The sequence below is a fragment of the Trichosurus vulpecula genome, chromosome 3 (genome assembly GCF_011100635.1).
Source record: "Trichosurus vulpecula isolate mTriVul1 chromosome 3, mTriVul1.pri, whole genome shotgun sequence".
Classification (NCBI taxonomy): Eukaryota; Metazoa; Chordata; class Mammalia; order Diprotodontia; family Phalangeridae; genus Trichosurus; species Trichosurus vulpecula.
In genome coordinates this window covers 309,441,610-309,463,531 of record NC_050575.1, presented here as the reverse complement: position 1 = coordinate 309,463,531, position 21,922 = coordinate 309,441,610, and the positions used below count along the sequence as shown (strand labels likewise).

Sequence of the window (21,922 nt, the reverse complement as noted above, 5' to 3'; positions counted from 1 at the left end):
TCCCAACAGAACTGCTTTTTCTTGCCACTTTTATGGGAGATAATTTACCCCATTCTATCTCTCCCTTTCTCCCTCTCTCAATATATTCCTCTCTCATCCCTTAATTTGATTTTATTTTTTTTTAGGTATCATCTCTTCATATTCAACTCACCCTGTGCCCTCTGTCTATACATACATTTTTTTAACAGTCAGCCAACAACTTTATTAATATCATAAAAGCTTCTCGATCAGGTCAGACACAGAGTTTCATGTGTTAAGAGCCAGTAATAAGAACCAACAGATCTCTGGCACAACTTCAAAATTGAACAGCCATGGTCACGGTATCCCAAATAAGTATCCCCAAAAAAGGCTGGAGAGGGCTTAAAACGGGGTGAAACAAAACCCCCAGCCTGTCAGTAATGGCAAGTGAATACAACAGTGGACGACGAAATGAAAGAACCAATCCCACCCATCCACTAGTAAAGCAGAAAGCCCTTGACTCCTGCAGGGCCCTGGAGACCCCTCCCCTGAGGAGCTAGTGAGAGAAGCCATTGCGGATTGGGGGAAAGGCCCAGAAACCCAGTGCTTCGTGGTGTCAGGACATTAATCTGAGATCTGGGGAACGGGGGTAAACTGGGTACCACCTAGGGAAAGGCGGTGGAGGCATTTCTAGCCACAGCCTGCAGCCTGGTTAGTTCAGGTGCGAGTCATCATCCACAGAACTCCTTAGAAGGTGGCCCACTGGAAGGGGGAAGAATTGTTCGTGGGGCCGGTCTGTCCTGCCTGCAGTGCCAGGAGGCCCCAGAGGGCTGGGGTAGGGGCTAGCAGTACACTTGGAGCAGGGGTGCCCCTGAGGAGTCTGTCTCAGTTCCCTGGAAGGAAGAATCATGGCTTGGCGGATAACCTGGAGCTCCATGGGGCCGCAGTTTCCCGGCGATGGCATCTGATGTTGTTTCCTGGGAGATCTGCACAGTCAGCTCATCCTGGCTGAGCACCGAGGCCACCATGGTGTCAGTGCCACTGTCAGGGGCGGGGCCCCAGCTCAGGCGGTTCTCCGAGGTGGTGGTGGGGCGGTTGCGGCTCTTGCGGGTGCTGATGCGGATGATGCCTCGGACCAGGCGGCACTCAGCGTCCTGCTCATCCAGGTGGTAGTCCTGGGTGATGCTGCTGATGAGGTCGGAGATCTTGTTCGTCTTCTCCAGGAACACTGTGTCCAAAGTGCACTTGGCTAGCTCATCGATCTGATGCATGCTGAACAGCTCTGTCAGCTTCTTAAAGATGAGAAGGTCGATCTCCCGGCTGCTCATGGAGCCACTGCTCAGCTCAGGGAGGTCGAGGTCTGTAGCCAGAATGGACTTTGTTTTCTTTGAATGACTCAGCTTGCCTCGTTGAGCTTCCCTGGACGCTGGGGCTTGCTCTTCCGGGGCAGGACCAGAGCTTCCTGTGTGATGAGTCGTGGGGCTGGCTGAGGCGAAGTGTGTTAACGTGGTCTACGCTAGGGGGAAGGGCCAAGTCAAGAACCAATCAGCCCTGGTCGTTCAGGCGGCGCTTGATGATGTCAAAAACTCTATAAGAGGGGAGAGGACAACTTGAAGATACTCTTTTCCTTTTCTGGTTGGAGCCAGAGACACCTACAGCCAAAGCTGAGCTGCCGGTAGCAGAGCTGACTACAGGCTAGTGGGTAATCTTCTTACCGTAGAGGGGAAGCATGTATACGATTTTGCCTTATACCATCTCGCTTCTCTGTGGCCTTCTGATTACCCTTGTAAGGCGGACTTATTGGGCCTGGAAGCTTTTGATGAAAATATCAAAATGGGGATGCTGGTTTGTGGGCTTGTTATTGTGGAGTGTAAATGCATGCTTTAGTTCTCCTGCCTTCTGCCTAGAGAATTCCTTATATCCTGTGGTTCCGGACCTTTTAGGCACATATGAGATTCTCTTTGAAATCATAAATTCTGCCTTCCTAATATAAGGTCTGACTCGTGGAAGGAGTAGTACTCTTCTGAGCTCCGTAGGCTCCCACCTACGGTCCCAGGCAGGCTGTCTCGGGGCCGCTGCTCGGCCAGAGGCTCCTTATAACAAGAGTCGGTGTCCGGGGGGTAGGCTGGCACACCCCGATATGGGTACACGGGGATTCCCTTCAGCTTGACATCAGGGTAGCTGAAGCTGCTGCCCATGAACGACTTGGACCTCTCTCTGTCCCGCTGGCTGGAAGAAACAATGGTCGGGCTGTTGGGGGGCGGGCCACCATTGTGTTCCTTGCCCCAGCCCTCATCAGGAAAGTTCTCTGGAGGGCCCAAGGAGGGCAAGCAGGTCTCACAGCTGCACATACAACCCCCACAGCGCTGATAGCAGGCCCGGCAACAGCGGAAACAAAATGCAGCCTTGCATAAGTTCCAGACCCAGGGCCAGGCAAGGCAGCATGTTGTGGTGTTCAGGGGGGCCTCGGCAGAGCCCGAGATGAAGGTGATGCTCTCTGACTCTTGAGCACTAGGGTCTTTGGGGTTGGGCCTGCAGACCCGCCGGGGATTGGCTCGTTGGGCAGGCCGGCGGATTGGCTTGACTTGGGGTGTACCTGCACCATACACCTCAAGACAGACCTCTCTGGGAGAGACACCTGGTGGTCGCTCCCACGGAGAGGTCTGGCCTGGCCGGGCAGGGCAGGATGCTGGGCGAGAATGTCCAGAACGCCGGCCAGGCATAGCTCACCACATTACAGGTGCCTCTGTCCAGCTCTTTCTGTGGCCACCAGTGGTGGTAGCAGGAACGGACAGGGGCAGGAGAGGGCACAGCACCCTGCCTGTGGTCACCAGGAAAGTGAGGTTGAGCTTCTTCCACACTCTCTCCCCTCCCAGTCTCCTCTGGAGCTCCAAAAGGTTTGCTGATAAGTCTGCCCAGCCTGGGGCCTGCCCATGGCAGCCTCTCTCTCTCTCTCTCTCACACACACACCCTGCCCAGGAGCTTCCTGGTCTTATGTTTCTTTGCTTTCTTTTATGTTCTCCACACTGTGGCCAGGCTAGGCACCTTGCTGTCTCCTCAAAGCCTTGTTCCTTAGAGACACACTGTTGTGTGGCCTACATCTTCTTGGATTTGCTTCCAGTTTCTTGGTCTTCGTTTTCTGATCAATCTTCTATGAAGGCCAGGCCTTTGGCTTCCTTGGGTTCCCCTTCAGCACACTGTCCCGCCAGATGAGCAGCCTCAATGCAACTCCTCCACCTGGGGCCCAGGTAAATGTCTCATGGGACGCTGCATACGGGCTGCTGCTAGGGACACGCTCTTTTTTTTTCCCAAAATAAAAGCATCACTTTTATTGACATTTAATGATCACAGAGGACATTTTCACAGAACAGAAAAAAAGACCTAGTATAAAGAAAAAGATAACATACACATCAATATTCCTTACCTTCATCTTCCCCATCAGCACACAAACACACACACACACACACACACACACACATATATGTATGTATGTATATTCCCTTCAGCTACCCTAATGCTGAGGTCTCATGAATTATACACATCATCTTTCTGTGTAGGAATGTAAACAAAACAGTTCAACTTTAGTTAAGTCCCTTATGATTTCTCTTTCTTGTTTACCATTTCATGCTTCTCTTGATTCTTGTGTTGGAAAGTCAAATTTTCTATTCAGCTCTGGTCTTTTCACTGAGAAAGCTTGAAAGTCCTCTATTTGATTGAAAATCGGTATTTTGCCTTGGAGCATGATATTCAGTTTTGCTGAGTAGGTGATTCTCAGTTTAAATCCTAGTTCCAATGAATTCTGGAATATCATATTCCAAGCCTTTTGATCCCTTAATGTTGAAGCTGCTAGATCTTGTATTATCCCGATTATGTTTCCACAATACTCAAATTGTTTCTTTCTGGCTGCTTGTAGTATTTTCTCCTTGATCTGGGAGCTCTGGAATTTGGCAACAATATTCCTAAGAGTTTTTTTGGGGGGGAATCTTTTTCAGGAGGCAATCAGTGGAGTCTTTCAATTTCTATTTTACCCTGTGGCTCTAGAATATCAGGGCAGTTCTCCTTGATAATTTCTTGAAAGATGATATGTAGGCTCTTTTTTTGATCATGGCTTTCAGGTAGTCCAGTAATTTTTAAATTATCTCTCCTGGATCTATTTTCCAGGTCAGTGGTTTTTCCAATGAGATATTTCACATTGTCTTCCATTTTTTCATTCCTTTGGTTCTGCTTTATAATATCTTGATTTCTCATAAAGTCACTAGTTTCTACTTGCTCCAATCCCATTTTTAGGTAGTATTTTCTTCAGTGGTCTTTTGGACCTCCTTTTCCATTTGGCTAATTCTTCCTTTTAAGGCATTCCTCTCCTCGTTGGCTTTTTGGAGCTCTTTTGCCATTTGAGTTAGTCTATTTTTTAAGGTGTTATTTTCTTCAGCATTTTTTGGGTCTCCTTTAGCAAGTCATTGACTTGTTTTTCATGGTTTTCTAGCATCACTCTCATTTCTCTTCCCAATTTTTCCTCTACCTCTCTAAGTTCCTTTTCCAAATCCTTTTTGAGCTCTTCCATGGCCTGAGACCAGCTCATGTTTTTCTTGGAGGCTTTTGATGTAGGCTCTTTGACTTTGTTGACTTCTTCTGGCTGTCTGTTTTGGTCTTCTTTGTCACCAAAGAAAGATTCTAAAGTCTGAGTCAGAATCTGAGACTGTTTTGCTGCCTGGCCATGTTCCCAGCCAACTACTTGACCCTTGAGTTTTTCATCGGGGTATGACTGCTTGTACAGTAGAGAGTACTTTGTTTCAATCTTGAGGGGCTGCGCTGTTGTTTTCAGAGCTATTTCTACACAGCAAGCTGTGCCATACTAGCTCTCCACCTCCCCCAGAACCACCAACCTGGACCTGACTCAGATCTTAAGCAGGCTCTGCACTCCTGCTCTGATCTGCCACTTAATTCCTCCCACCAGGTGGGCCTGGGGCCAGAAGCAAGTGCAGGTGTAGTTCTGTCCACAAAGCTGCACCACCTGCACTGCCCCGGGGCAGTATCCAAACCATGAACTCCTTTCACTCTGTCCCAGCAGCTTTTCCCACTAACCTTCTCTGTTGTCTTTGGTGTTTGTGGGTTGCAAAGTCTGATAACTGCCACAGCTCACTGATTCAGGGTGCTAAGGCCTAGCTCCCAGTCTGGTTGGTCCAGGCGCAGCTCACGCTGAGCTCTCGTCAGCTCTGCTCCCAGTTCCGTATGATAGACCTTACGCTGCGGCCATCCAGGTTGTCCTAGGCTGGAGCCCTGCTTCCCTCTGCTATTTTGTGGATTCTGCAGTTCTAGAATTTGTTCAGAGCCATTTTTATAGGTGTTTGGAGGCACCTGGGGGGAGTTCATGCAAGTCCCAGCTTTCCAGCTGCCATCTTGGCTCTGCCCCCCCAAGTCCAAACTCTTCAGTCTTGATACTCAAGGTCTTCTACAACCTGGTGCCATCTTCCTCTTCTAAATTTATCTTCCACCACATCCCTTCCAGTGTATTATGTTATCCCCAGATGGAACCAGTAAGGATCCCCCAGTCCCTATTTGGGCCACATATAATTCTTACTTTCCTGCAACTCCTTTAAGCTCTATTTACCATAGGTATTTAAGAATAGATAAATCCCCCTGTCATGAGGGTGGGGATTACATCTTAGCTGGAAAAGTATCATAATATAATAGAGAGAATACTGCAAGTTGCATCAGGAAGATCTGGGCTCAAATCCTACTATTAACGCTCACCAGTGTTGATACCATTCAGGCAAGTCACGTAACCCTTCTCAGCCTCAGTTTCCTCATTTAGAGAGTGAATTTTAAAAGATCTGCAGGATTATTGTAAGGATTAGATGACATAATGTAGTTAAGAGCTCTTTGAAAATTTTATATTTGGATAATATATATATATATATATATATATATATTTATATTTCCCTCCACAGCAGTTATTATTATTTTCACCTGAATCAAATAGTGCCCTACACTTAATATATTTTTGATTGAATGTGAACAAACACAAATCCCACTTAAAAAAAAAGTTTTGAGGCTTTTTATCCTAGTTAAACCTAGTTCTCCTTTAAAGTATGATGGAGACATTTGACCAAGAATAAATTATGCAGCTCGATTATACAGAAGATTACCAAATAGAAGGATAATTTGATAATACTGAAGAGTTCCCATTAATGAAGACAGGCTAAGTTAAGATTCAGCAGGATGTTTTGCATGGGATAACAATACCATTTACTGTGCTTAAAAGGAAGATTAAATAAGTCAGAAAATAGTGTGGGGAAGGGCAGAGTGAATGGCACACCCTGCAGATACCACTGGAAAGATCTTTTGAGTGGACCACATTAAATGTACCTGATATTAGGTTGAAAGCTAAAGTTAATCTCAGGGCTTTGTCCCCCAACATCTGTTAAACTGCCTGAATGGAACACAGCACTACATTAGGACCAGAAAGCACATGAGGGCAGTTATGACCCTCATAGTGGAGCTCTTTTCTGCTATTTATTGGAGGAATAGGCTGACTTCCTAATGACTTCCAAAAGCAAAATGCCCAGCTGTTAATGATGCCTGAGATTAAGTGGCAGCCAATTTGGGAGGTTCAGCTTTGGAAATTTCTTCCTGCTTTATAAACTTCATAAGCCTGAAATACTTCAAGATTGTGTTTTCATTCATTTCCTGCCAAGGAGAAATGAGTATCTTGGGAATGTGCAAAGGGAGAAGAAAGTGACGAAAAATGAATGTGTTCCCTGTTTTCAAATCAATAGACTGCCTTTCCACTTATTCTCATGCTTTTTAATTCAGACCACTACCTCTGTTCCCTGGGGAGGACACAATTCATGTCTCTGCAGCCCTGCCCCCCCCAAAAAATGTGGCACATGTCAGTTTCTCAAGCTGGGTGCTTTACCCTTCTGATGGGCTCATTTTTATATGGTCTTTCTTCACCCTTATTCCATGAAATAGAATTTCTCTCACTATTGGAATGAATTTAAAGGAGGGAGGGAGGGACAGTAGCAGTTGTGGGAGAGATAATAACAGCAGCACCAGCAGTAAAAATACTAATGGTGATTATGATGATGGCAGACATGACGGGACAAAGTTAAGAAGTCTGACCTTAGAGTCAAGAAGGCCTGGGCTGAAGTCAGAGGACTGGGTTAGAATCCCTGTTCTGCAACTTAATACCTGTGAGATTTGGAGGAATTGGATAACCTCTTGGTTATCCATTTTTTTCACCTTCAAGGGGAGGGGTTGAACTAGTTACTAAGATCTTTTCGAGCTCTAAATAATCCTACGATCCTACCTGCAACACATATACGCTGTGTAACCATGGTGTATGGGTAATTAAGGTGGGCTTTTAGCATTTATTTAATCAAATGCCCCTGAAGAGTTTGGCCTTTGTTTCCTTGATTAAATTAGGAGTTTTTGATGACCTCTTTGCCTCAAGGGAAAGCCTAGTTTACATGGGTTTGAGTGACATGTTTGTGACATCAGAGGCTTTTAGACTGCGTGGGTTTAAGTTGCATTTTTGTGATGCTTTTAGGTCACGTGGGTGAGTTGCATGTGTGACATACCTTTGACCCTGAACAAGATATATAAACCCAGAGGTTGGTGTTCTCCTTTGGGGCTCTGAGCCATTGGACAAGTGGCCCGTGACTCTGGGCCAGCCATTGTTAAGAGCTCCCCAGCTGGTGAACTCAGATGTTGATACTTTCCTGGTAACTATGAATTGTGACTTGGTCTGTTTATATTGTGTGTTTGTAATTTTTTTTTACTTGCTCTGAGGTTCAGGTTGCTGGCTTTTCCTCCTGAACTAAGTGAGTTTATATGTATATATTGGATAAAAGTAATCCCTTAATGTTGCTTTCCTTAGTAAAGCAGATCAAAAGAACTTGTGCTGGCAGTGTTCTTGTTATTGGGCTTGTGTTGGTCTTTCACCCCCACAGCAGATGCTAGCCAAATCGTTACAACATATAGGCAAGTCAGCTTACTTCTCAGTCCCTCAGGAAACTCCAAAGAATATATTGCTGATGAGTTATAGATCTGTTTTGATAGAGAGAAGTTCCATACTAGGACTCTCTATTCACTGACAATCTCACAAGTCAGCCCTACCTTTCTTTCCACTCATAATGATAATAATAATAAATGCCATTTATATGGTATTTTAAAGATTGCAAAATGTTTTATATACATTATTCTATTTAAACCTGATAACAAGCCTGTGAGGTAGGAATTCTATGTCAACACCAGCAGCACCATTGCTTCTTTGCTGTCTCCCCTATTCTTTCCACCTAACCCTCTGCTGTCTTGGAACCCATCTGGGACTACCTCTGATTGGAAGACATGCTACCAATGGGTCACCCTCCCTCCTCGGCTCCTTCCTTCATCTCCTACCCTATTTGGGGTGCCCAGAACCTATTTGGTCTGTTTGATTGCTCACATGGCATAGTCAGTTGACCTTTAGACAGAAGCTAAGGACCCCAGGATGTTAACATCTGCCCTGCAACTGAAATTTCTTTTATGTGTTGTCTTCAGTTAGAGTGTAAGTTCCTTAAATATAGACTTCCTGATTTTTCTATTTGTATACCCAGCACTTAACAAAATACTTAGCACAAAGTAAGTACTTAATTTTTATCTTCTTCTGTTTTATGGATGAGGAAAGTAAAAATGAAGAAGTTAGGTCACTTGATATTGTCACGCCACTAAGTAAGTTTCAGACGTATGATTTAAAATTCAGTTGTCACATCTTTCCCCATTCAATTCAATCTCCCAGTATTAATCTAGTCCAGCAGACTTTCTACCTGTCCTAATAATCATTCTTGTTCCTACCACTCTTTCTTCATATTGTTTCTTCTACTGTGTATATTCTCTCTTCTTCCCTTTATGAATCCAAATCTTACCTCTTGAAAGACGCAGAGCAAACATTCACCCATGTCCTCAAAGAATCAGACAATCCTGGAATTGTGTAGGCTTTTAGCTTGTCTATTCCCCTCTCCTCATATTAAAATTATTTTGAATTTAAACACCCACAAAAAATATTTCCATAAACATAGCAAAACAAAAAGAGAACTTTATACGCAATGGCGAATCTTCATTTCATACCATTTGTTTAATGTGTGTGTGTGTGTGCGTGCGTGTGTGTGTGTGTGTGTGTGTGTGTGTGTGTAAAACAAATTCTACATATTTGTTAATTTAAAAATATTCATGCTTGGTCATGTTTTCTTCTGAGCTTCCTTCAGTCTTCTGTTTTTGTCTAGCATTAAAAAAAATGTCTCGAAGCACCCCCCGAATTTTTTTTTCCTTCTTGGATTACTATTACTATGTCCCTGCCCCAATATTAACTAACAAAAAGAGAAGGGGGAGGGGAGTGTGAAAAATAACCTTTTAACAATTCAGCATAGTTAAATAAAACTCATCAACACAGTGGCCATGTCCAAAAAATGTATAGCTCTGTATATTGCGCCCATGTCTTCTCTCTCAGGAGGTGGGTAATATGTTTCATCATGGCTTCTCTGGAGATGCGATTGGTCATTGCAAGGATCAGAGTTCTTAAGTCTTTCAACAGTGTTTTTCTTTATAGTCTTCCAATCATTATCCTGTTCTGCTTACTTCCCTCTGCATCTGTCCATACCTCTCAGGATTCTCTGAAATAATGCCTTTTATACTTTTTTATGTCATGGTGTAATCTCATTATATTCATATACTGTAATTTGTTCAGCCATTCTCTAAGAAGCACTGTAAGAACCTCCCTTAGATTCTAGTCTCCCCCCCTCAACACTTTTAGTCTCCCCTAAAGGATTAATTTGGGACAACTAGGCAGTACAGTGGATAGAGTGCCGGGCCTGGAGTCAGGAAGACTCAACTTCCTGAGTTCATATCTGACCTCAGACACTTACTAGCTGTGTGACTCTTTACAAAAGTAACCCTGTTTGCCTCAGTTCCTAATCTGTAAAATGAGCTGGAGAAGGAAATGGCAAACCACTCCAGTATCTTTGCCCAAAAAAGGGGGGTAGGAGAAGGATGTCATAAAGAGTTGAACACAACTGAAACAACTGAACAAAAAAAAACAAAGGATCAGTTTGGGACAGAAAAGAGTCCATTTTGCTTATGACTATTCCCTCTATTGTATTATAAAAATAAAGGGCGCTTCACAAATCAGTGTGTCATTCTTGTGCATGGGCAATGGTGATTTCTGCATCATTCCTATTGTACTATGTATGCCACCAGAGCCAGAACCGGTCCCCTTATTTCATAAACGATGAAGCTGGGATAAATTTCTGAAAGAGAGGGAGGAAATAGCAAGAGAGCACATGTTGATGAGTGTCCAGGGCAAGAAGAAATACATAACAGGGTCCTAACCACTTGTAGATGTCATTGCTGAGCTATGATGAGTGATCTTTGAAAAAAAAGATTGAGAATAAAAGAGGTGTTGCTCATGTGGAGAGAAACAAAATGTTAACCCAATTTTCAAAAAGGTTAAGTTTCTTCAAACTTGAGGCTGGTGAGCTTGACTTTGATTCCTTGAAACATTCTGAAATGCATTATTAAAGTCATAGTTAGAAAGGGCATTGCTGATTCTTACTTGCCAGCATGGGTTCAAGAACAAGTCAAACTAGCCTAACCTCATTTCCTGTTCTGAAAGGGCTAATAGATGAGTAGAGCTGCAAAAACAGAGTCCTGAGATTTCCACAAAGAACAAGGTACAGTGCTTCACAATATCCTCATGGACAAGTTGGAAAGGCAGGTTTGTGATAGTCTAATGAAGTAGATCCTGAATGGCTTCACTAATTACACCCCATGAGTAGTCAACAGTGTAGTGTTGTTACTAATAACTGTCCTTTGCCTCATTCTCATCAACATTTTTTTTTAAAGAATGACTTGTACGAAGACGCAGAAGGCATGCTGAAATTATATTGATGCCTGACATCTGAGGAAAGTAGCTATTATACTACATGACAGAAGGCAGCTAGTTGGCACAGTGGATAGAATGCTGGGATTGTTGTCAGGAAGACTTGAGTTCAAATCTTGTCTCAGAGACTAGTTAGGTGATTCTGAATAAATCTTGTAACCTCTACATCAGTTTCCTCAAATGTAAAATGGGAATAATGACAACACGTACCTCCCAGTATTGTTGTGAAGATCAATTGCAAATAATATTTATAAAGTGTTTAGCATAGTGTATGGCATATAGTAGGCACCATGGTAATACTAGATGTTACTAAGATTATTACTCTTGGGCCGCTCAACCTCTGTTTGCCTCAGTTTCCTCAACTATTAAATAGGGATGATAATAGCACCTCTCTCCCTTACAAGGATTTTTGTAAGTATTAAAAATACATATTTGTAAAGTGCTTAGCACAGTGCCTGGCGCACAGTAGGCACTATATAAATGATAGCTATGGTTGATGATGATAATAATGATAATAATTTCAATTCAAAAAGATCCTGATAGACGAGAACAATGTTTCAACTAAAACAAAATTAAATTTAAATGGAATTATTGTGAAGTCCTTTACCTAAGTTGAAAATATCAGCAGCCTAAGTACAGAGAAGGGGATATTCTGCTAGCTTCAAATTCACATGAAAAAGATCTGGGGTGTTTAGTCTTCCCTTCTGCCTCTTGGATTTCCTAGTTTCCTTAAGGACTCAGTTCAAGGCCCTCTTCCACATAAAGCTTTTTCCAGCCTTCCGGGCTGTTAATGCCCTTACTCCCAACACTATCTGTAATGCATTTTGTATATATTTTATATATTCTTATACGTATACATGTTGTCTCCCATTAGAATATAAATTCCCAATTCTGTGTTTTTTCTTACAATGCTGTTTTTTTTCTCTTCTGAACAGATGCATTTATTATCTGTACCATGGAATTTTTATTCCTTATGTGATACCTTATATCTTATTGCTTCATATGAGAAAGTCATGTATCCTTAAACCAAATTGTAAGTTCCTGCAGATCAGGGATCATGCCTTCTTCTTTTGCATACATCACAGAGTTAATACTTAGTATATTTATAATGGATCAGTTGCAAGGATATGGTGAATCTTATTTGAAATCCTCTCGATTAATTCTTTCTCTTTTCATTTTCTGTACTGTCAAGTTGCATAGCTTTACACACTTACTGCCAGAACTTAAAATTTATTTGGAATGCCAACAGCTAACTTTTTATGCTTCTATCCCCTTTTTCATAGGTGGAGACCAAAGATTTTTTTTCTGAGAAAAGCCTTATTTTGTTGCCACCAAAGTTTCTCATTTTGAGGGGATAACCCTTCTGATCCTATTCCAACTATAGGCAACTACAGATAGTTGCTTTCTTGCTGCTCCTAGTCAAAGTCTTCGATACTCAGGGAAACTCAACAATTCAATAAAAGTGGAAATGATTCTGGGCTTTGTCCCTACTGAATTCCCAAATTCCCATTCTTTGCAAGAAAATGAGTCAAGACATTTTTTGTGCTGTGTGTTTTACATTTTTGCATGGTTTTCCCATAATTTTTTCATGCCTAGTCTCTTTTTCTATAGTAAATTATGGGACAATGTAGACACCTATTTTTGGTACCCTAACAACTTCCATTTTTCTACTCTACATAGTCTATATTCAAACCATACCAGGCTACTTGCCATTCCCTTTGTATCTTCTAAGCTTTCCAAAGGTTTGTGTCTTTCCCTCAAACCATCCCCTCTGCCTAGAATTACCTACCATGATTTCCACTAATTAAAATACTAATCTCCCCTCAAGACCCAGGTCAAATATTATATTTTCTGATGTAGTATCAACATTACCTTGAAATGCATTGCCAATTTTGCCTGCAGACTCAATAAAGACTCTGGAATCCCAAATGGTCTTGGTTCTATATATGACAAGGTTCAGTCTATAAAGCACAAATGAACATGCTGTAGGATTCAATATATGATATTTAACATTGGATCAGAGTCTCAGTATCAGCAGGGGCCTTGAGGCTTTTTTTCTTTCCTAATCTGTACCTGAATCTCTGCTATAGCATACTTTATAAGTCATTATCTATACTTTACTTGAAGACCCATAACCTATCCAATAGAAGGAACCATAACTTGCTGAGGTAGCCAATATTCCACTTTAGAATAGCTATAATTATTAGGCACTTCTTCCTTACTTCAAGCTTAAATTTGCCTCTTTGAATTGTCTATCCATGGCTGCTCATTCTTCCTTCTGGGGTGATAAAGAACAATTCTAATCTTCACCCTCCAACCCCTTAGCTCAAATACTATCGGAAAATGCTTTTCTTCTTCAGGCTAAATAAACATTCACATTCCCTTCAATCCTTGTTTGACAAGATCTTAAAGATTTTTTTCTATCTAGTTTGTCTCCTTTGTATGCTCTCAAGCTTATCAGTGTCTTCCCTGAAATGTAGTCAGAACTGTACACAAATACAAGTAGTATCCAAAACTGAATGTGAGAGTAAATTGGGGATTGTATCTGAGGAAGGTCACTAAGAACAAGGACTGGAAAAGGCAGAAGGTGGAACTTTATATAAGACCTGAATGAAATTAAGGAAGGTAGGAGGTGGAGATAAGAAGAGAATATGTTCCAGGAATGGAGAGCAGCTAGCGGAAACATTCCAAGTTCTTAAATGGGGTGTTGTTTTGGAAGAATCTAATATAATTGTCAATTGCTTGCATATCTCCTTTTATAAACTGTCTTTGTCCACTTGTCTATTAATGGTAGATATAGTCTTACATGTTAATTCCCCATATGTGTTAGTCATCAGACTTTAACCAGAGATAATTGTGCAAAGATTCTTTTATCTTCATTATCAGTTTCCTTTCATATATACATATACATACGTGTATATATAAATTATATATGAATATGTATATATATATATATATATATATATATATATATATGTCTGTGTGTGTATAAAACCTATTGAAATCTTCCCTGCCATTCAAGGATGAATTTAAGTCCTAGCTTATCCAAAAAGTGTTCCTAGATTAATTCAGCTTACATTAATGTATTGTATTTATCTAGCATCTCAGGAATCCTTTTTTGACTCAGTGCTATACAATCTAGTACATAATTGATCCCCAGATCTTTTATGTGTGTTATAGTTTTCTCTCCTCTATTATAACAGAAACGCTTTGGGATATAACATTTGCAAGAGAAGTAAGTGAATCTAATAAGGGTACAGGCAAGTCAATCTGTGTCTCATTGTTAGCAGTTTAGGACCCTGAAAAGAAGGCATCTAGAATCACCAAAAAGCCTGCTTTTACTCTTGAAATATGGCAAAATATTTCATAACTTCAAGGATCTTTGATGTTTCTGACATAGGCCGCTCTCTTCATCAATGCAAATCACAGCCAATCTATGAACTGGTAGATGGCATCACAATAAGAGGTGCTTAATAAATGCTTGTTAAATCTAAATCGTATATATATATATATATATATATATATATACATGCATATGTATATATTTTGTGTTAGATAGTTGTTTAAATGATTAATAATAGTTCACATTTGTATAGTGACTCAAAACTTACAAAGCACTTTTTTTTCCTCCACAGTAGCCATGTCAAATAGGTAAAGCAAGGATTATTATCCCCATTCTACAGATAGGGAAACTGAGACTCAGAGAGATAAAATAACTTTTCCAAAGTCATGAAGCTAATAAGTATCAGAGTTGGAACTTGATCTTGCATCTCTTAACTCCAAGTCCTGTGTTTTTGCCATTAGACCATACTAACTAAAGATTCAAGGTCTCTTCAGAGATCTGATGCTGTAGGATTATGGTATATGTTTCTTCTGGGTTGATCTAACACTGAATTCATTTGGAGTCAGTGACTTTGGATTTGAATATTGGCTCTGACACTGAATATCGGTGTGACCCTGAGCAGATCAGTTAACCTTTAGTTACCCATCATTTAAAGGGGTTAGGTAGATTTTAAAGTTCCTTATTCTAAAGTTTTGATCCTATGAACTTCTGGGACCAAAATCTTACAGTGGCTGCTTAGATACTGGCACTGTATCCATATATGGAGGTAACCTCAAATGTTATGTTTGTCACAGCATTTTGGGAATATGTGTATAAATGTGCCCACAGACAAAGTCAAGTTTCCGAGACACCTTTGAAACCTTACCAAAGTCCCCATTGGTTGATAATTCTTTATATGTGTGTGTGTGTATGTTCTGGCCTACTCAGCTGTTAGAATTTAATTAGCAGTAATATATTATTGTCAAAGTAATTAAAGCTTTGCTTTGATTAAAAACAGAATTGTTTAATTAAAAAAGAAATGGGTTGGCTCACCTTAAGTTTCTGCTGGAGTAAGATATCCATATCAGACGATTCCCTCTATCTTCCTCCGTCAGGTCTGAAGGTCCGAGAAGTGTTCATCAATGTCACCAGGCAGCAAGTGGAGGATTTTCATGGACCTGAAGACTATTGGTGTCAGTGTGTAGCATGGAGTCATCTAGGAACCTCTAAGAGCCGAAAGGCATCAGTCCGCATAGCCTGTAAGTAGATTTGTCATTTGTCTTTTTGTCTCCCCTACTCTCAAAGGAATATTTTGTGCACAGAGTCAATGTTATGGGAATTCTTTACATGTAGGGATTGAACAAGATGCCTGCTGAGTTCCCTTCCAAATTTCAAATTCTATGATTATCTTTGTACCAGGCTTATGGTCAAGAAGACCTGGATTAAAATCTTACCTCTGATGATCACTAGCGGTATGACCCAGGTCAACTCATTTAACCTCTGTATTTCTCAAGATACTTCCTAGGAATTGTCTACTAAGTTATAAATGGTTTTATTCTGTGTTGGAGGGAGTTCTCACACAGGGAATTCCCTACTTTGATGCATTTTCAGATCTTTTTTGTATCTGTGTGCTTTTTTGCTACCGTCCTCCTCTGATGCCTCACGGAGAATTAGAGGTAGCCCTAGCCTTTCAAGGGTTCTGCTAAAAGGTCACAAGTTCTGTAGGTCCTAAAAAGCTGAAAAAGTTTCCAATATAGACCTGGCAACAAATAGTTTTCCTGCCATTCTAGGATCATCCTCTCTATGTTCAAAGGGGTTTATCCCCAGCTTAGCCATAGAGTGGTGAGTTTTTCAGCCATGGCAATTCTGAAAGACCACCTACCAGTTCATAGATTGGCTGTGATCTGCATTGATGGAGAGAGTGGCCTACATCAGAAACATCAAATATCCTTGAAGTTATGAAATATTTTACCATATTTCAAGAGTAAAAGCAGGCTTTTTGGTGATTCTAGATGCCTTTTTTCAGGGTTATAAAATGCTGACAATGAGACACAGATCGACTTGCCTGTATCTTTATTAAATTCACTTACTTCTCTTAAATTCCTTCTTAACTGTTTCATAATTTCCTCTGGAGAGTATTCAGCAAGTCTATTTAGCTAAGAGTTTCTGTTTGGATTGTGAACACCCAGGTGTCACAGCAATGCCAGGTAACAACTATTCATGCAAGAGAAAAATCTTTCAGAATGGGTTGCTGTGTATTGCACCCAAAGGCAGCAGTTAGGAGTCATTTATGGGAAAGCACAAGCAATGTTGTTGTTTGTTCCCCTGTAATGCCTATGAAAATCTGCAAAAATAAGAAGACACTAAGAAATCTTTGTGTCCCACTGTTAAATATCCTCTATGAATGTTAAAACATAGAAGTTGGTTTTAAATGTGCATTAGCTTGGTCTAAGAAAAAACAAGGAAATAGAAAAACCTTCCCAGGTTGCTCAAGATTTCTTCATGATGTTCTATTTCAGGATCCTATGACCTGTGACACAGGCCCACATAAAAGACTAAGGAAAAGCTCAGACAGTATTGTGAAGAACATAGCCATAGCAGACCTGATACAAATCATTACTGAACAATCCTTAGCTGTATGCTATACCTAATATCTCACACAGTTTATGGTACAGCCCACTGCCTAAGACTCTTCCTAGGGACAATCATGATAATCAGAGAATCCCAAACAAAAACTCTGAGGAAAAGCTGCCCAGGTAGTCCGAATCCCCAGAGCCATAGTCTTCCTCTATATGAATCTTGCCTGGCTTTCTTGTTCTCCCTCCTGACAACCCAATAGATTTAAAATAGAAAGGGAATCTTCCAAACACAGCTCCAAAATCCTGGACTGGTATGGTTTATATAGTATGACCACCGGGCAACCTCAGATTGGGGTGGAGATATTGGTGTCTACATCAAGGTTTTTAACAACAGCTGATGCCTTTATGTTTCACAGAAAAATTGCCCTGCTTTCCTGGTTGTGATGACACAGAGTATTTTCTCTTCTTTAAAAATAAAACAAAAGAAAACCGCTCATTTCTCTCTGTAAGTGGTTTCTCTCTAGGGGAAGTCACAATAAAATGCATAGAAGCTTTCTAGTAAGTAATCGAGACACCAAGGACAGTGTCAGTTATTGCAGTCTTATTCAAATGACTTCTTGTGAGAGTGCCATAAAAAATATAGGGCAAGAGGGATTTATTTGAGAACTCATGGAGACTGTTCCTAGCATATGTCAATAGTACAGGGATTATGAGGAGAACTGAGTTGCTGTTTGAAGAGACATTTACATTTCTCAAGAAGTGAAATTTTCCTCTTAAAATATGCCTTTTACTCTTACTGTCTAATATCGGATGATGGGACCCAGATATCATAGTAGGTAGGGCACTGTGGCAGTGGGGAGGAGTTAGAGGTAGGGGATGGGTGGTTAGAACCACCTAATTAATTGTACTATTCATTTGATATACATGTGATGCTTCCTCCCTGTAGTCATTTTTTAAGTTTCTCAGTACTTACCGAAATAAAGTTTTATTATCTAAAAATAAGAGGAATGTTAACCTCTTTGGGCCTGAATTTACCTAGCTCTAATCTGATGGAGTTAGAAAAAATGGCCCTGATTCTGTTTTTTATTACCTTTATGGTTAAGGTGCATAACCCTTCTTGGTCTCGATTTTTTTTTCATCTCTACCAAGAAGGAGTTAGATTAAATAATCATTAAGGTGCTTTTTTCGGTAATTTCTGGCTCAATATTTTCTGGTATTAAAATTTGGTAATGATGTTCATTTGCCCTGACCTAGAAAATCCACTCTATTTCTTTGCTGTTCATCTAGTAATCGAAAGGCTCACCTGGGTCCTTTGGATCTGTTCAAACCAATGAATATAATGTTGCTTATTATGACTTTGTAAGACAAGTATAATAAGATTTAGAGGAAGAAGGGACCTTAGAGATCCTTTAGTCCATTAATTTTACAGATGAGGCAAAAGAGGCCCAGAGAAATGAAGTGGTTTGCCCAGGTTGACAGTTAACAGGCTTTGAGCAAAGGTTGGATGCTAACATAGGTTGTCTAAGAGTGTGGTATTTTCACCTGCAATTCTGTGCCTTTATATAAGGTATCCCAAAAGTCTCAGTAGAGATTTGAACTTTAATAGCTCAAAACTTCACTAAGACGTTTGAGGCACCTTATATAGCTCTTTCCTAAAAGACTTCTCTAGAAAAATATGAGGGCTTATTCTCAGCCATAACATTACAAGAAAAAAGCCCATTTTCCGAAAGGCCAGTCATTTTTAGCTATCATAGCTCTCCTTGGAGTAATAGAAGCTTAGTTGATGCCTCAGTGGAACTATATTTTAAAATAACAGAACTTAAAAATTGAGAGTTAAATGACTTACCCAAGTTCACACAGCTAATTAGAGCAAAGTCATAATTGGAATTCTAATCTTTTGACTCCTTATTTAAGACATTTGTTTTTAAACCAAGCTAAGTTAGTCTTCATTTTTCTTATTCCGGCAGCTGGTTGGAATAGTGCATAAAGTATCAGACCTGAAGTCATGAAGACCTCCATTCAAATCTAGCCTTAGACATTTGCAGGCTGTGGGACCCTGAGCAAGTCACTTAACCTCTGTTTGCCTCAGTTTGACCATTTGTAAAATGGTCCATGGGTTGTTATGAGAATATTTGTGAAGAACTTTACAAACCTGAAAGCATTAAGGAAGTACTACCATCATCATCGTCACATTAAAGGAAAATGAGAATATAAGAAACACAACACAGCGGAAAGTTACAGAATCATATAGCAAGGTTGAAATGGACTTCAATGACTATTCAGGCTCAGTTGTGCCTTAAAGAATCCCCTCTACAATATCCCAAAAGATGCATCCCACCTTTGCTTGAAGAACTCCAGTTAAAGAAAACCTCCCAAGGGAGTCTATACTTAACTCTAATTGGCTCTAATTGGTAGGAAGTTCTTCTTTAAATTGACTATATTTAACTCTACAAATTCCATCCACTGATCCTATTTTATTTTGTTTTACCATCAGAAAAATAATGGCTGTTTCCCTAAGTAATCTCTGTGTAAATTACTGCTCCTCTCATGGTAAAGTGATAGCACATCTATTATGCAGTCACGCACCAATCACCACCTGAGTGACCAGCAGCCAATAGAGGTTTTACCTTACGAGCCAAAGTGTTCTGTCACCTTGAGTTTTCATTACGCTATCATAGTTACACATCGCATCAGGGAAACGTTGACTCTTTGGCCAACTGCCAGGAGCTGGGAAATACAATACTGGAGACAACAGTGCAAAAAAAAATGTGAGTGGGTTATGTATTTGTTTTAAGGTAGAAATAAATAAATAAATAAATAAATTGAATTAGTCTAAAAAAACCCTCACAAAGTTGGCACAAACCACTCTGCAGGGAATTACTCCCACAGGACCTCACAAGTCTGTTTGGTTCAATCAAGCCAAAGTTAGACAAGCACACTGCTGCATCTGTTACTTCTGCTGCTGGACGGTTGTCAAGAGTTGAAATATTCAATTATTCGTGGTTGTTTATTTCTGTGTGTGAACATTTGGCCACTTTGCCCAAGCTTTCCCTCCTCACATTCTCCCTTGGATGCTTCTTCAGCTGCCTGCAAAATATTGAGTCTGTTCCATTAACCCTTAGGTGGTTCTACTCTGTGTGGACACTAGTCTTTTTTCTGCTCATCCATTATGGGGAAACTAAGGAACATAGTCACACAGCTGACATTCTCTACCTGTAACATAGCACGTGGAAGGAAAACAGTTTTGTAAAAAGCCCCTGAAATGTGATAAATCCTGAGTAGAAGCATGAAAGAGTCTCACTTTATGGAATTCAAATATGCTGCATGCTTCAGACAGCCCTAAAATAACCCGTGAAATTATGCTAAAAACCAGAGGAAAGGGGGGAAAAGATACAGTTCAAGTCTCATTTTGGTTTGTGAAATTCCTTCCCTACCTTCATCAGCCAGCAACAAAAATACCTGATGGTATGTGATGCTGGAAGCAAGTAAGAAGAAGAGATTGGGCATGATTGTATTTGGAAAATAGAACAGTGTTTTCAATGATCCCAGATTGCCAACTGTTGGGGGGAATAAAACCTAACATCAATATTCTTTCAGTGAGAATATGTTTTGTGGTTTTTATGGTTTTATGGCTATGAATCATGGAAGACCACATTCTCAGACAAAGTAAAATTATAAATAAACGCAACTTAAATGTAAAGATGTATGGTGGGTGTATGCAGGCTGCCATATGTAAGCAAAGATGACTTGGTGTACAGAAAGAGGCTTAATAGATATTATCAAAGACTTATATGTATAGAAAGGAAGTGGGCCAGTCATACTATGAGAATGAGTATTAATCAGATAGTCTCAGAACATCTCTCATATATGGTACCCTAACTAATTCAGGGTCTTATCATCTCTCTATAGAACTAGTGAATAGCCTTATATTGTCTATTGGATTATTGAAATAGTCTTATAATTAGTCTGTTTGCCTTAAGTCTCTCTCTGTTATAATCCACCCTTCACTCAGCTGCCTAAATGATTTTCCTAAAGCACAGCTATAACCTCTTTTTTTTCCCCCACCAACTGAGTAAAGTCCAGTAGCTCCCTATTATCTCAGGAATCAAATAAAAAGTCCACTGGTATTTAAAAAGCTTTCCATAATCTGTGCCCTTCCTGCATTTTCAGTCTTCTTATACTCCATATACTCAACAATCCAGCAAAACTAAACTACTTGATGTTCCTCCTACATGACTTTCCATCTCCATCTCCTCTCTGTGCATTTCCACAGGCTGTCCCCCATGCCTGGAGTGCTCTCCCTCCTCCCTTTGACAGCTCTCAGCTTCCTTCAAAACTCAGCTCAGATCTCACTTTTGTAAGAGGCCTTTACCCTATAGTCCAACTTCAGTGCCTTGCCTTCCATTTATTCTGTGTCTATTTCATATATTTGTTGTAAATATATTTCATATAATTATTGTTATATAAATATATACATATATATTGTTAAGTCATTTCAGTCATGTCTATCTCTTTGTGACCATACTTGGGGTTTTCTCGATAAAGATACTGGAATAGTTTGCCATTTCCTTCTCCAGCTCATTTTGCAAATGAATAAACTGAGGCCAACAGGATTAAGTGACTTGCCCACGGTCACAGAGCTGTGTCTGAGGCCAAATCTGAACTTGGGAAGATGAGTCTTCCTGACTTCAAGCCTAATACTCTGCCCATTTTATATATGCCTAGTTATTTAAATGTTACCTCTCTCAGTAGAATGTGAGTTCTTCGAAGGCTGAAACTTTTTTAACCTCTGTTTATGTCCCAGCATTTAGCATGGTACATACATATAGTACACACTTAAGGAAATTATTATTGCGTCTGAGCAGGTTGGTACATGAATGTAATCCCTATTTCTGGGGAGACTGAGGCTAGTGGTTCACTTGAGTTCAGGAGTTTGGAACTATAGTAGGATAAAGCCAACCAGGTATTCACACTAGGTGTGGTACAAATATGGTGAGCCCCAGAGAACCAGATGCCACTAGGGTGCCTAAAATGCGACAAATCTGTCCAGGTTGGTAAAAGAGCAGGTGAAAACCTCCATGCTGATCAGCAATGGCATCAGGCCTGTATGGGGCAGCTACACCTCCAACCTGGTCAAGACATGGAGAC

General features: G+C 40.6%; 2 protein-coding genes and 1 pseudogene across 2 annotated transcripts in view; 1 reads left to right on the top strand and 2 right to left on the bottom strand.

Annotated features, from left to right (window-relative positions):
- The window catches only part of UNC5D (unc-5 netrin receptor D), a 368,330-nt gene that overhangs the window by 28,868 nt on the left and 317,540 nt on the right, over nucleotides 1-21,922 (top strand). Inside the window, exon 3 of the mRNA XM_036750002.1 lies at nucleotides 15,311-15,454. Within this exon, the coding sequence (XP_036605897.1) occupies nucleotides 15,311-15,454 (144 nt within the window). The remainder of the gene's footprint in view (nucleotides 1-15,310; nucleotides 15,455-21,922) is intronic.
- LOC118844225 (keratinocyte differentiation factor 1-like) lies at nucleotides 785-2,681 on the bottom strand. Its single transcript, XM_036752071.1, has 3 exons — nucleotides 1,960-2,681; nucleotides 1,412-1,416; nucleotides 785-1,318 (listed from the first exon to the last, which is right to left on the bottom strand). Exons 1-3 carry the CDS (start codon nucleotides 2,679-2,681, stop codon nucleotides 801-803), a joined length of 1,245 nt encoding a protein of 414 aa, XP_036607966.1. The 3' UTR covers nucleotides 785-800.
- Nucleotides 10,097-10,197, bottom strand: LOC118845154 (annotated as a pseudogene).

Excerpts from the sequence above, each read along its gene's own strand:
- LOC118844225 (XM_036752071.1), bottom strand. The coding sequence starts at position 2,681 with ATGCCTGGCCGGCGTTCTGGACATTCTCGCCCAGCATCCTGCCCTGCC.